Source organism: Dunckerocampus dactyliophorus, chromosome 10 (genome assembly GCF_027744805.1).
Source record: "Dunckerocampus dactyliophorus isolate RoL2022-P2 chromosome 10, RoL_Ddac_1.1, whole genome shotgun sequence".
Classification (NCBI taxonomy): Eukaryota; Metazoa; Chordata; class Actinopteri; order Syngnathiformes; family Syngnathidae; genus Dunckerocampus; species Dunckerocampus dactyliophorus.
The window spans coordinates 11,026,274-11,039,330 of NC_072828.1; the positions used below are offsets into that span (position 1 = coordinate 11,026,274).

Genomic DNA, 13,057 nt, shown 5'->3' on the forward strand with positions numbered 1-13,057 from the left:
GTTCTCAAAGAATCCAGCTGCCATTCCTGAAATGAGGTGAGTGGACTTAAAATTTAATACAATTATTAATATGAAAACCTCTGGAAAAACTCAACTAGGCGTAACAAAAAAAAAAATGGCACATTATTCTTCAGGAATTTCGTACATGATACCACACACTATTTGACACTTATGATTACATAATCCTATAAAAAGGTAGCATTAAAATTAAACGTTAATTATAAAACCCCCATATGAATTGTTAATTATTTAGCACCATATAAACCATGCAGGCACTGAATTAAGTGAACAATCTTTTGTTTCTCTTGCTCTGCATTAGCTATAATATTTGGCATAATCTGTGCTGATTTGGAAGGCAGAATGTGCAGATAAAACATACAATTCAAATATGCATCCAAATATGGTACCTTACCCTATAAAAGCAGCGTGTACAATATAATATTAATGTTAGCTACAGCTGTTATGTTAAGGTATGCTAAAAGTTGGCTTCCTACAATCCTGAAAATGTTATCTCGATACTACAATTTATCAGCAGTAGTTTGTAATTTAAAAGTCCTCGTTACAGGAATCAGCAGTAACATCTGTTTCATTGTGAGTGAATGATAATTTAACGGTATCACAATCTAATATAGCAGCATCACTGATGGACATTAATGGCAGGATATCCTGTTAGTGTGTCTTTTAAGTCATCTTTTGCTGATTAGTTAATAGAGGAGACGTTAGGGGGCCGCAGATGAGGCGTGGTCATGGGGTTGACTGGTGATGAGGTCCTCGGAGGCCTGAATGACAACTCTTGCGAGGGTATCTCCTCAGAGGCGTGTTCACTGCCATCAAGAGAGACACAGTGACATCACGACGTTCAAAAGAAAACAAACTGACTGTGGGATCAAATTTAAAAAAGAGGGCTCACCGCTGAAGCTGAGCCTCCATCTTTGTTTGCAGCTGAGAGACTTGACCGCGGAGATTGGAAATTTCCCTCACATGCTCGCCGCTGTGACACAGTGAAAACCAATTTAAAGGTCCCCAATTCGCTAAATGTACTGCAAAAAAGATGAGTTGGGATAATCCATAATCCATACCGCATATAGAGAACATACAAATCCTCTATTTCTAAAATCACAAATATTACCATTTGCTAATCTAGTAAATGTTCAAACAGCTAAAATTAAATGTCATACAATACTTTTCAACAAGAGAGGCGAAATATCTCAGGGAAGAACTAAACTTAAAACACTTAACTGCGTCAGCACTTCAGTGGATGAATCAAATCATGGAACGAATTGAGTAAGGAACTCAAACAATGCAGGAAGATGAGTGACTTCAAGAAACAATACAGACAGTTGATGTTTGCAAAATACAAGGAGGAAGAGTTTTGAACCACTGTGCACAAAATGCTATGTCTAATCACTACGACACTCATTGCTCAGTACTCGCCTATTATTACAACTAAGTTCAGTTATGTTTATTTAAACTATGATTTTTCCAATTTATTATACTAATTATGTGATTATTATTTATTATGACTGAGGAAAAACCTTCACAATTATATTACTTCATTGTTACATTATCTTATCATTTCCCATTGTATCATCAAGGTTGCAAAGAATGCCTTACATCTTCTTGTCGGCCTGGGTGAGTCTGTCACGTAGGGCCTTCAGTTCAGATTCTTTTTCTCTGGCTGTCTGGTGGGCTTGGAACATCTCTTTCCGAGTGGTGGCAAGCACTATCTCCAGGTTCTGGATAGTCATCTTTTCACTCGCCAGATGCTCTTTCAATAGCGCCGCCTCTGTCAGAGCATCGTCCTGTCTCGTCGTGGCCTGGAGAGCATGCAGTGGAAGGGCACATGAGAAAATCTGCAAAAAAAACAAGAGAAATGACAGCAGGCCTCACCCTCTCAACCTCCATGTTCTTGTATAAAAGCTGGCGGGCAGTGACTTCCTTGTCCGAATCCAGTTTGACACACAGCTCCCTGACAGAGGCAAGATCAGCGAGAAGAGCAGCTTTCTCCTCCTGAACGATGCGTAGCTCCTCCTCAAGTCGGGACATTCCTTGAATGAGCGCGGGCATCTGTGTCTCATAAGCCTCCAAGCCCTGCATATACTAGAAAGGCAGAGACATGTACACTTGATTCCATGCCAGCACCTTGGATTGCCATACACCTCACCTGCTGGATCTCTCGCTCCTTGTGGCTGATGACTTCGTGGAGGTGCCTGCGCTCCGTTTCAGAAGAAAGGAGCTCCTGGCGGATTGAGCTGTTGAGGACCTCGACCTGCTGCAGCCTCTGCTCACGTTCTTGCATGTCAGACTGAGCCGTGTGGAAGCGCTCCAGCAGGCCGAGATTCTCCTGCTCCTGAATCAACCAAAATGTAAGAGATTCCACTACAGCTCCTGTGTGCATCAATCCTCACTTACCTTTGTTTTCAAGAGGTTCTCAAATTTGGACACGGTATTCAAGTAAGAATAGACTCTATGTTGCAGCTCATTCCTCTCGTGTAAAGCGCCTTCCATCTCCACATGTGCAGCCTAGACAAGATGGTTCACACACACAACAGACCTCTGTGTTGAGTGTGGAAAACAAGAGTATGTCTCTACAACCAGCACTTTTATTTACTTGCTTCTCCATGGTCACTGCGGTCACGTCGTCTTGCAGTCTCTTGTATTCTCGGATTATCAGGTCGTTGTCTCTTTTGAGTCGTGCCAACGCCTCCTGGTAAACCTCCAACGTCCTCTGAGTGGTGAGCTCCCTCTCACAGCCCTTTAGTTCCCCCTGCAGCTGACTGCAAAGTAACAACAGCCACAAAACATCAGATTAACAGAGTCATCTTGGGAACTGCCTTCAACTGTTAGTGTCTTGGAGATACTCACATCAGAGGCGTCTTCATTATTGTGGAATTCTGCATGACATCTCAAGGATCTTTTCATGACAAAAGATGGTGTGCTCTAAGTGCATCTAAGTGTCCAGATGGCATGAAAAACAACAGTACGGGAGGATATGGACAACCTTCAATGCGAGCTCCTGCTGGAGAACAACCAGCCTCTTGGTCTTTTGCGCCACCTCCTCCTGCAGAGCGTCTTTCTTCATGCAGAGTGCAGAGAAAGAGATTTGTAGAACTTCTGCTTCCTGCTTGTACAGGTAAGCCTGCTGTCTTAGTGCCCCTGGCATATGTACACACAGCAAATATCAAGCAAAAATGTAAGAGTCCACTGACTTGAAAAAGTCCAGTCGTTACCGATTATGTCCTCCAGTTTTTCCATTTGTCCATGAGCAGCATGCAACTCGTGGGTCCTTACAGAAAGCATTTCTTGGAGGTCCAGAAACGAGTGCCGAATCTCCTGCTGTAGCCTTTAGACAGGATGACGTACAGAAAGCAAACATCAACAAATGAAATGAATACCATACTGGAACGCCATTTGATTTTTGTGTCTTATCAATACCCAAGACCAGCGGCTGCTGTTCTCCTCTGCTGTGCCGCCACTTCCTCTGCATCCTGAACCAGCGCAGGACCCTCAACATCCATCTGCTGCTCCACATCCTGCTTGCTGTCTTTTAGTGCAGAAAACTGTGAACGCAACTCCAGGTTCTCCTGCTCCAGCTTCACGTCCAATCACACAACGCAAGTCAATGGATAAACAACAAGCTGAACTGGGATCACACTGACAAACTCATACAAGACCTTTGGACAGTGGACTCTATGAGGGAGGAGACAGGAGACGCTAACACCAGCAGACAAACACCCTTTCCTGTTTTGAACAACGTGAGCCAAGTCTTGGGTGAAGATGACTGAGTCTGACTCGACAGTAAACACAGCAATGGAGCTGGTACCCAGCACATGAGCAAATACTCACAAAGCACAACTTTTAATGTTTAAAGCTAGTTGATTTGCATCACATATGGAGTCTGACTGTACTAGAAAGGAGCACAAACACGTACAGTCAAACTTGTCTATAGCGGCCACTAGAGGGAGACTGCAAAAGTGGCCGCTATAGGCAGGTGGCCTCTATAGACAGGTTGGCGTCCAGTTTGAATGTTGACCAGTAGAGGGCACTGTGGGACTGCGGATAAAAGTTGTACAGCACTACTAGGCTTGTTATTATCCACGACCCTCAGAACAAAGCTGTGCTAGTAATGTCTTACGCTTGTTTTTAATATTTTACTTTTTATACAGCAGAGTGTCATTACAGCTTTAGTTCATCAGGAAAGAGACGGGAAGTGACAGTGGGCGTCCCGAGCAGGAGAGCTAAGCTCAGTGCTAGCTGTGAGTTTGGAGAGAGTTGGGAAGTGTGTTTATGTTGGCGTGGATGTAAAGTCCTGCAGTGTTCTCCGCTGTTAATAAAGCCATTAAAGTGCATCGGCGACGTGAGTCTCTCCTTCCCCACAACAAGCGGCATTACAGTATTGACCAGTGCACACCAGGAAATAAACGGTGTCACTTGTTACAGGCATTGCCTGGACAGCTATGTAGTGGGGCTTGTTTAACCTTTGCCTTGTGGGCAAGCAGGAAGGAGAGACGATGCTGAGAGATGTGTGTGTGTTCTGAGCTGCGCTCTGGTGGCCGCATTCAATAAATAAAGTTGGCAGAAGCAACAGGAGAAGTTTCCTTCTTTGCTGGAGTCAGGTCGCCCTTACTACGGTTCGGAGCTGAATAACACTGACAAGTTAAGCGAACGGCAAAGACGGCTTTTTTTTGTGTCGAATACAGAAGATGAGGACTTTGATGGATTTGTGGATGAGGATTGATCAAAAATATCGTGAGTACATTCTAAAATACTTCAATTAAGTACAACCGAACTCAGTTTTGCTCCCGCTGCTTTTTAAAAACATATGCTAGCATGTTTTAGCGTGCAGGCAGTATTGTATTGTATTGTATTGTATTGTAGCGTCACTGGGAGCACGTCCTGTTCCCAGCCTTATTTGCGGTAATGTTTTGGTGCAAATGCTCTTAAAGTTACATGTTTGACCAGGAAATAGCAAGCTCAAAAGAAGACGGCTTTTTTATGTGGAACAACTGACAGTTTGTGTGGATCTTGTGAATGATTGTGACTGAGCTAGGACTCAGTAATTAAAGTCTACACACGACGGCTTCATTGATTGAAATACGAAACTTTTTCGTGCATGAAGCTTCTACTTGAGTCGGCAATTTGGCCGCTATATGCAGTCAGATATTGACCAAGGGAGACAAAATGGGTGGCCGCATTAGACAGGTGACTGCTATACACAAGGTCTATAACACGTAAATTTGCTGCGGGGGATTTTTCAGTGGCCGTTCTATAAAAGTGGCCGCTAAGACAGGTTTGACTGTACATAACTCAATCCCATGTTACATTTTAGGAAAGGTGGCATTGTTGACAAATGTCACACTGAGCTCCTGTCATGCTTACCCTCTTGATGACATGCTGCAGGTCAGGTATCCTCTGCTCCTTTCCACATACGCCCGAGAGAGCAGAGGGCAGGCCAACCTGATAAACATTTGAATGTTTTCCAAGTTATAAAACCACTTGACAAAAGTGCCACTGTAGTTTTTAAAGCAGATTCTATCTTATGTAGGAGCGTATAAATCAGGGTGTGGCTCGCACATCATCAAAAATATAAATCCATACAATAATCACAATAGCACCATTTGTCTCCTCTGTGAACCAGGAAGCAGCCGGATACAGTAACTATCTCCAGTTATTATAACAAAGTGCAAATATCAGGGTAATGCTCACCGGTAATTCCTCCATCAGTGAGTCTTTTTCTGCTGTCGCCTGCTGGGTTTGTTCTTCTGCAACTCTGAGCTTCTCTTTAAGAGTCAAAACTTTGGCAGATGTAGTTGAGTTTTGGTCAGCTCGCTGTGGCTGCTTTTGTTGAAACATAAGAAAATTAAATGAGAGTATGCAAACACAGGGTGGGTTTGGTACTGTTCGTTAGCAGTGCTGACCTTAACCTTTTCATTTTCACTTGTTAAGTGCTGGATTCTTTCTTCAGCCATTCTGAGCTTCTCACTCAGGTTTGAGATTTCAGCAGATGTAGTTGAGTTGTGACGGGCGTTTTGCAACTGCTTTTGCTGTGAATTTGGAAATATTGTATAGATTCATTTATTCAAAGCTGTAAAAATGATGCAGTGAACGGATTCCAGTGGAATTTGGCGCAACAACACAAGAGGTCCTGTGCTTACTAACCTTCAGTTCGTCCATCAGTGAATTTTTTTCAGCTGTCATCTGACGGATTTTTTCTTTTGCCAGGCTGAGCTGCTCTATCAGGTTCAAGATTTTATCAGATGTGTTTAACTTGGACTGCTCCTGTTCCACTTGTACTTGCTGCGGATAACGACGCAACTTTGACACATTTATGTCAGTCCTAAGAGCCACAAGAAAAAATGCACAGATGCGGCACCAGTTACCAACCTCAGCTTCTTCCATCAGCGTCTCTTTTTCGTCCGTCACCTGCTGGATTTTTCTTTCTGCCAGTTTCAGCTCCACCTCCAAGCCTGCTATTTCAGCAGACCTCTGTTCCTCAAGCTCCAGTTGTATTTGCTGTGAATTAGGAAATGTAGTGTATTGACATATGTAATGAGCCAATAAGCGTAACAACACAGGAAGTCCTCCAGTGCTAACCTTCAATTCCTCCATCTGTGTGTCTTTTTCTGAAGCCACCTCTTGGACTTTCTCCTCTGCCAGGTTGACTTTCTTCTTCAGTTTCAAGATTTCACTAGATGTATTTGAGATTTCCTGTTCTTTCTGCTGCTGCATTTTCTGAAGTGTAGTAAATGTTTTATCAACAGGTTGGACTACAAGTATATCTCTCAAATATCCATTATAAAGCATAGATGCACAACACATGGAATATTCTGGTACCAACTTTCAATTCCTGCATCAGTGAGTCCTTTTCCGCTGTCACCTGCTGAACTTTTTCTTCAGCCAGCCTGAGCGTCGCCTTCAAATTTAAAATTTCAGCAAGTGTTGTGGATTTGTGGCTTTCATTCTGCATCTGCAATTTCTATGGATGAGGAAACGATAGCGTGTTATGAAGGCACAGATGTGTAACCACATCACAGGACGTGAACCGCTACTAACCTTAAAATCTTTCATTTGTGCTTCTTTTTCACTCATCACCTGCTGGATTGTGTCTTCTGCCTGTCTGAGCACCTCTTTCAGCTTGGAGATTTCCTCAGATGTTGTTGAAGCATCTTGCTTATGCTGCGGATGCTTTTGATAAGATTAAGGAGTCCATGTAATGTTGACAAGTTCAGAATTTGTTCGCCAATAAAGGAGGTTCCCACACCAGCTACAAATAATATCAGCTATCTGAACCACTGCATTACCAACAACACAAGAAGTCCTGTGGGCCTTACCTTCAGTTTTTCCATCAGCGAGTCTTTTTCAGCAGTCACCTGCTGGATTTTTTGTGCTGCCTGTTTGAGCTCTTGTCTCAAGTTGAACATTTCCTCAGATGCATTTAATTTAGACTGCTCCTGTTCCATCTGTATTTGCTGTGGATTTGTGTCATTTGGCAACTTTATATCTGTTCTATTTGTTCCATAAGAGCCATAAGAAAAATGCAGTGATGTGTCATCGGTTACCAACCTCAGTTTCCTCTATCAGCGTCTCTTTTTCATCCGTCACCTGCAGAATTTTTTTTTCTGCCAGTTTCAGCTCCTCTTCCAAGTTTGAAATTTCAGCAGACTTCTGTTCCTCATGCTCCAGTTGCATTTGCTATGGATTAGGAAATGTTGCATATTCATATATACAGTTGTTGCTCTCTACAGTGGTGTGAAAAAGTGTTTGTCCCCTACCCGATTTCTTTTTTTTATATTTTGTTGCATGTTTGTCACGCTTAAATGTTTCAGATTATCCAACAAATGTAAATATTAGCCAATAAAAACACAACTGAACGCAAAATGTAGTTTTTAAATGAGACTTTTTATTATTATGGGAGAAGAAAAATTCTAACCGACATTGCCCTGTGTGAAAAAGTGTTTGTCCAACAAGTTAAAACGTAACTTACCTGGTTTATCACACCTGAGTTCAGGTAGAAAAGGTTATAAAGCCATTTGTAAAGCTTTGGAACTCCAGCTAACCACAGCGAGAGCCATTATCCACAAATGTTGAAAACACTGAACAGTGGTGAACCTTCCCAGGAGAACTGCAGGCCTCACTTGCCTCAGTTAAGGTCAGTGTTCATGACTCCATAAGAAAGACGCTGGACAAAAATGGCCTGCATGGCAGCGTTCCAAAACCACTACTGAACAAAAAAAAACATTAAGGCTCGTCTCAATTTTGCCAGAAAACATCTCGATGATCACAAAAAGACCTTTGGTAAAATACTCTGTGGTCTGACGAGAGAAAAGTTGGACTTTTTGGAAGGTGTTTGTGTCCCATTACAACTGGCGTATTACAACCGCATTTCAGAAAAAGAACATCATACCAAGAGTAAGATATGGTGGTGGTAGCGTGATGGTCTGGGGCTGTTTTGCTGCTTCAGGACTTGCTGTGATAAATGGAACCATGAATTCTGCTGTCTACCAAACTTGGATTCTGTAGCAGGACAATGATCCAAAACACCCCAGCAAGTCCACCTCTAAATGGCTGAACAAAAACAAAATGAAGACTTTGGAGTGGCCTAGTCATAGTCCTGACCTGAATCCTATTGAGATGCTGTGGCATGACCTTAAAAAGGCGGTTCATGCTGTAAAACCCTCCAATGTGGCTAAATGACAACAATTCTGCAAAGATGAGTGGGCCAAAATTCCTCCACAGCGCTGTAAGAGACTCATTGCAAGTTATCACAAACGCTTGATTGCAGTTGTTGCTGCTAAAGGTGTCCCAACCGGTTATTAGGTTTAGGGGGTAATCACTTTTCCACACAGGGCCATGTAGGGTTGGATTTTTTTTTTCTCCCTAAAAACTGCATTTTGTGTTCAGTTGTGTTTGTCATTGACTAATATTTTAATTTGTTTGATGATCTGAAACATATCATATAAACACAAGTATGACAAACATGCAAAAAAAAATAAATCAGGAAGGAGACAAGCACTTTTTCACACCAGTTTAAGTGTGCAGGATAGGGGTACCTGGCTTCAGCTCAAACCTCTGAAGGTGTACGAGACTGTAAAAAGTTTGGTAACCACTGGTGTAAACAAAGGCATAATAGGAGTGTAAAGGTGACTATAGAGGTGCTACTTTATGTCTACAGAGCTCTAATAATGGTAAAAAAAAAAAAAAAAACATAAAAAGGTTTTCCCTGCTCTAACTACGAAAATATTCAGTTTATTAAAATTTAATCCTACTTGGCAGAAATTCACTTATCGCTGCCGGGTCTGGAAACAATTAACCGCGATAAACGAAGGCCGACTGTACTCAACAAAAAATAAACACTTTTGTTTTTACTCCCATTCTTCATGAGCTGAACTCAAAGATCTAAAACGGTTTCTATGTGCAGAAAAGGCCTACCTCTCGCAAATATTGTTTACAAATCAAATATGTTAGTGAGCGTTCATACTTCGTCCACTTCACAGTAAATAGTTAAACTGCATATTTTGCAGTTTATTGTGGCCAACCTAAGGCACACCCATGCAATAATCATGCTGTCTAATCATCAGGTGGATGAATTATGAATGCTCACTAACATATTTGATTTAGATGACAGATTTGTAAACAATATTTAAAATAGGCCTTTTGTGTACATAGAAAACGTTTTAGATGGTTGAGTTCAGCTCATGAAAAGCAGAGCAAAAACAAGTGTTGTATTTATATTTTTGTTGAGTACGTGTACATGTGTAACAACACAGGAAGTCCACCAGAACTCACCTTAAGATCATCCATCTGTGTGTCTTTTTCTGAAGCCACCTGCTGGACCTTATCTTCTGCCAGGTTGAGCTTCTTCCTCAGTTTTAAGATTTCTGCAGCTGTATTTGAGTTGTGCTCTTTGTGCTGCCGCTGATTTTGCTATAAAAATGCAGTGGTGACAAATGCATTATACATGTAACATACATCATCAGGCATACAAGTCCTCCGGGTCTAACCTTCAACTTCTCCATCAGTGCTTCTTTTTCAGCTGCCACCTGCTCTGTTTTTCCTTCTGACAATTTGAGCTCTTCCTTTAGTTTTAAGATTTCAGCAGATGTACTTAAGATGTCCTGTTGATGCTGCTGCTCCATTTGCTAAGAAATGTAGTATTGGTACACTTTAATATATTTGTAAAATATCCATCATGCTGACAAAACAAGAAGTCCTCCAGTACCAACCTTCAATTTCTCCATCAATGACTCTTTTTCAGTCGTTGCTTGGCGGGTTTTTTCTTCTGCCTGATGGAGTTGCTGATTCAGGTCCATTATTTCATCAAATGTATTTGAGGTTTTGTGTGCATGCTGCCACTGCATTTTCTACAGATGCAGAAATGTATTAGCTAAAATAAATAATAATGCACAAATGTGTAATACAGAAAGTGATTCAGTAACAACCTTGAATGTTTTCTTTTGGGCATCTTTTTCATTCATCGTCTGCTGAATTTTGTCTTCTGCAAGTTTGAGTTCCTCCTTGAGGTTCACTATTTCTGAGGTGTGGGCCTCACACTGCAGTTGCTTTTGCTAGCGTTCAAAAAAAGATCCAAAGTTACGCACAGATGTGTAGAAAACAATAAAGGTACATCAGAAGTCCTGCTGTGCTAACCTGAAATTCCTCCATCAGTGAGTCTTTTTCAGCTGCCACCTGCTCTGTTTTTCCTTCTGACAATTTGAGCTCTTCCTTTAGTTTTAAGATTTCAGCAGATGTACTTAAGATGTCCTGTTGATGCTGCTGCTCCATTTGCTAAGAAATGTAGTATTGGTACGCTTCAATTTGTAAAATATCCATCATGATGACAAAACAAGAAGTCCTCCAGTACCAACCTTCAATTTCTCCATCAATGACTCTTTTTCAGTCGTTGCTTGGCGGGTTTTTTCTTCTGCCTGATGGAGTTGCTGATTCAGGTCCATTATTTCATCAAATGTATTTGAGGTTTTGTGTGCATGCTGCCACTGCATTTTCTACAGAAGAAGAAATGTATTAGCTAAAATAAATAATAATGCACAAATGTGTAAGACAGGAAGTGATTCAGTAACAACCTTGAATGTTTTCTTTTGGGCATCTTTTTCATTCATCGTCTGCTGAATTTTGTCTTCTGCCAGTTTGAGTTCCTCCTTGAGGTTCACTATTTCTGAGGTGTGGGCCTCACACTGCAGCTGCTTTTGCTACCATTCACAAAAGACGCAAAGTTACACACAGATGTGTAGAAAACAAAAGTACATCAAAAGTCCTGCTGTGCTAACCTGAAATTCCTCCATCAGTGAGTCTTTTTCAGCCGTCACCTGCTGGATATTTTCTCCTGCCAGTCTAAGCTCCTCTTTTAGGGTCACTATTTCCGAGGTGCGTTGCTCACAATGCAGCTGCATTTGCTACAATTTAGGAAATCCACGCTTGAAAAAATCCAAATTGTTACGCAGCAAATCCTACATTATTATTATATATGTTGGATGCTGGCTGCAACCCTGACAGGGAATCAAACCAAAACAATGGCCTATTTTCTTTTTTTTTTTTTTTTTTACCATAAATCTGTGAATTTACTGGGCCATGAATGCTGAATCGACATTACTACTATACCAACCTGCATTTCACCCATCAGTAAGTCTTTTTCAGCTGTCACCAGCTGGATTTTTCCTTCTGTCTTCCTAAGCTCTTCATTCAGGTTCAGGATTTCAGAAGATGTATTTGTGGTGTGCTGCTCATGCTGCTGCTGCTGCTGCTGCTCTTGTTGGAAAACAGTCATGGGCGAAAACATTAGCACTCATGCATTTATGCCACTTAACACACCATTTCTCAGAATAATGCATTTTTGTGTACCATATGGAGAAAGATAAGAGCAAAGAACGGTAGACTGTATGGACATTTAGGAGAGCCATTGCTACTAACCTTGTATTCCTCCATCTCTGCTTCTTTTTCTTCCGTCACCCCCTGGATGTTTCCTGGAAGTTCCTCTTTCTGGTTCGAGATTTTAGTGGATGTATTTGAAGGTTGGTGGGGCTGCAACTGCTACGGATTAGGAAATAATTACTGTAGTGTTCATATCTGTAAAGATAAGCAGTCCATCAGTACGAACCTCAAACTCCATCTTTTTGCCAGCCATTCTGAGCTTTTCTGCCAGTGTCAAGTTGTCAGGAGGTGTGTTTGAGCTGTGGTGGGTCTGCTGCAAGTGCTTTTGTTACAGGTGAGGAAATAAAGCATTGACAATGAAATTAACAAAAAAATGTTGAAATCCGGAGTGTTCTGGCACAAACCTTCAGTTCTTCCATCAGAGAGTGCTTTTCAGCTGTCACCTGCTGGAGTTTCTGTTCGACCAGTCTGAGCGTAACTTTCAGGTTCAATATTTCAGCAGACTGATTGGAGCTTTCATAGTCATGCTGTGGCTACAAATTAGGAAATCAGGAAGTGTCGGCCAACAGGTCCTTTTGACAAAGAAAGTTTCTTTCCTTTTTAAGTCTTATCTTACCTTGATTACCTGGTACTTAGGACTCCTCTGCTTGCCTGGACTGTGACTGTGACTGGGGCTGCTGGGCACTCTAACTATTTTATAGTGTTCAGCCTCCTGCCGATAGTGATCCCTCTCCTCCTCCAGACTCTTGACAAAGGCATCCAGACGTGATGGAGAGCGCTGCCATCCGCAAATGCCATATCTAGTTCGCATGCCCTCCAACTCCAGCACCAAGACTCTTTCTGCAGAACAGCAACTCACTGATCACCAACATACACAGGAGGAACCAGGACTGCACTGTAGATATGAATCGACAAACTTCAGCTTACCGACGGACATCATCTTCTCCACTTTGTCCTGCAGTCTGCTTTTCTCAGCCTCAAGGAAATCCACCATTCCCTCCAATTTCTCATTCTGTTCTCTTAGCTCCACCAGCTGGTCTCCAAGATGAGATTTTATAAACTCCCATTCTGAAGCTTCCTGAGACACAAATCCCCAATCGTTAAAATCAAAGCAACAAGAAAAATGGGACAACTCTAGTTCCACCAGGAGGACACCAAGGCTTTTCCAGGC

General features: G+C 41.9%; 2 protein-coding genes across 12 annotated transcripts in view; one reads left to right on the top strand and one right to left on the bottom strand.

Annotated features, from left to right (window-relative positions):
• LOC129188564 (centrosomal protein of 135 kDa-like) overlaps positions 1-13,057 on the bottom strand; it is a 16,442-nt gene continuing 3,385 nt past the window's right edge. For 2 of the 11 annotated variants that reach the window (XM_054789277.1, XM_054789276.1), the window contains exons 11-44: positions 12,814-12,964; positions 12,503-12,726; positions 12,291-12,419; positions 12,113-12,208; positions 11,926-12,045; positions 11,621-11,758; positions 11,286-11,411; positions 11,082-11,207; positions 10,866-11,003; positions 10,648-10,785; positions 10,440-10,565; positions 10,224-10,361; positions 10,002-10,139; positions 9,787-9,924; positions 7,564-7,692; positions 7,332-7,469; positions 7,054-7,185; positions 6,839-6,976; positions 6,595-6,732; positions 6,385-6,513; positions 6,160-6,297; positions 5,919-6,044; positions 5,707-5,838; positions 5,380-5,457; positions 3,436-3,593; positions 3,231-3,343; positions 3,002-3,156; positions 2,612-2,773; positions 2,413-2,523; positions 2,165-2,350; positions 1,891-2,100; positions 1,615-1,817; positions 911-991; positions 1-824 (exon numbers count right to left, since the gene is read on the bottom strand). In XM_054789277.1, the coding sequence (XP_054645252.1) occupies positions 701-824; positions 911-991; positions 1,615-1,817; positions 1,891-2,100; positions 2,165-2,350; positions 2,413-2,523; positions 2,612-2,773; positions 3,002-3,156; positions 3,231-3,343; positions 3,436-3,593; positions 5,380-5,457; positions 5,707-5,838; positions 5,919-6,044; positions 6,160-6,297; positions 6,385-6,513; positions 6,595-6,732; positions 6,839-6,976; positions 7,054-7,185; positions 7,332-7,469; positions 7,564-7,692; positions 9,787-9,924; positions 10,002-10,139; positions 10,224-10,361; positions 10,440-10,565; positions 10,648-10,785; positions 10,866-11,003; positions 11,082-11,207; positions 11,286-11,411; positions 11,621-11,758; positions 11,926-12,045; positions 12,113-12,208; positions 12,291-12,419; positions 12,503-12,726; positions 12,814-12,964 (4,707 nt within the window). In that variant the 3' untranslated portion in view covers positions 1-700. Of the gene's footprint in view, positions 825-910; positions 1,319-1,614; positions 1,818-1,890; positions 2,101-2,164; positions 2,351-2,412; positions 2,524-2,611; positions 2,778-2,865; positions 2,915-3,001; positions 3,157-3,230; positions 3,344-3,435; positions 3,594-5,379; positions 5,458-5,706; positions 5,839-5,918; positions 6,045-6,159; positions 6,298-6,384; positions 6,514-6,594; positions 6,733-6,838; positions 6,977-7,053; positions 7,186-7,331; positions 7,470-7,563; positions 7,693-9,786; positions 9,925-10,001; positions 10,140-10,223; positions 10,362-10,439; positions 10,566-10,647; positions 10,786-10,865; positions 11,004-11,081; positions 11,208-11,285; positions 11,412-11,620; positions 11,759-11,925; positions 12,046-12,112; positions 12,209-12,290; positions 12,420-12,502; positions 12,727-12,813; positions 12,965-13,057 lie in introns of those variants that run through there. The other 9 variants (XM_054789282.1, XM_054789281.1, XM_054789278.1 and 6 more) reach the window with 9 other exon arrangements.
• Positions 12,147-13,057, top strand: part of LOC129188568 (centrosomal protein of 135 kDa-like) — a 9,680-nt gene continuing 8,769 nt past the window's right edge. The window contains exon 1 of the mRNA XM_054789291.1: positions 12,147-12,220. The gene's annotated coding sequence lies outside the window, so the exon portion shown is untranslated. The remainder of the gene's footprint in view (positions 12,221-13,057) is intronic.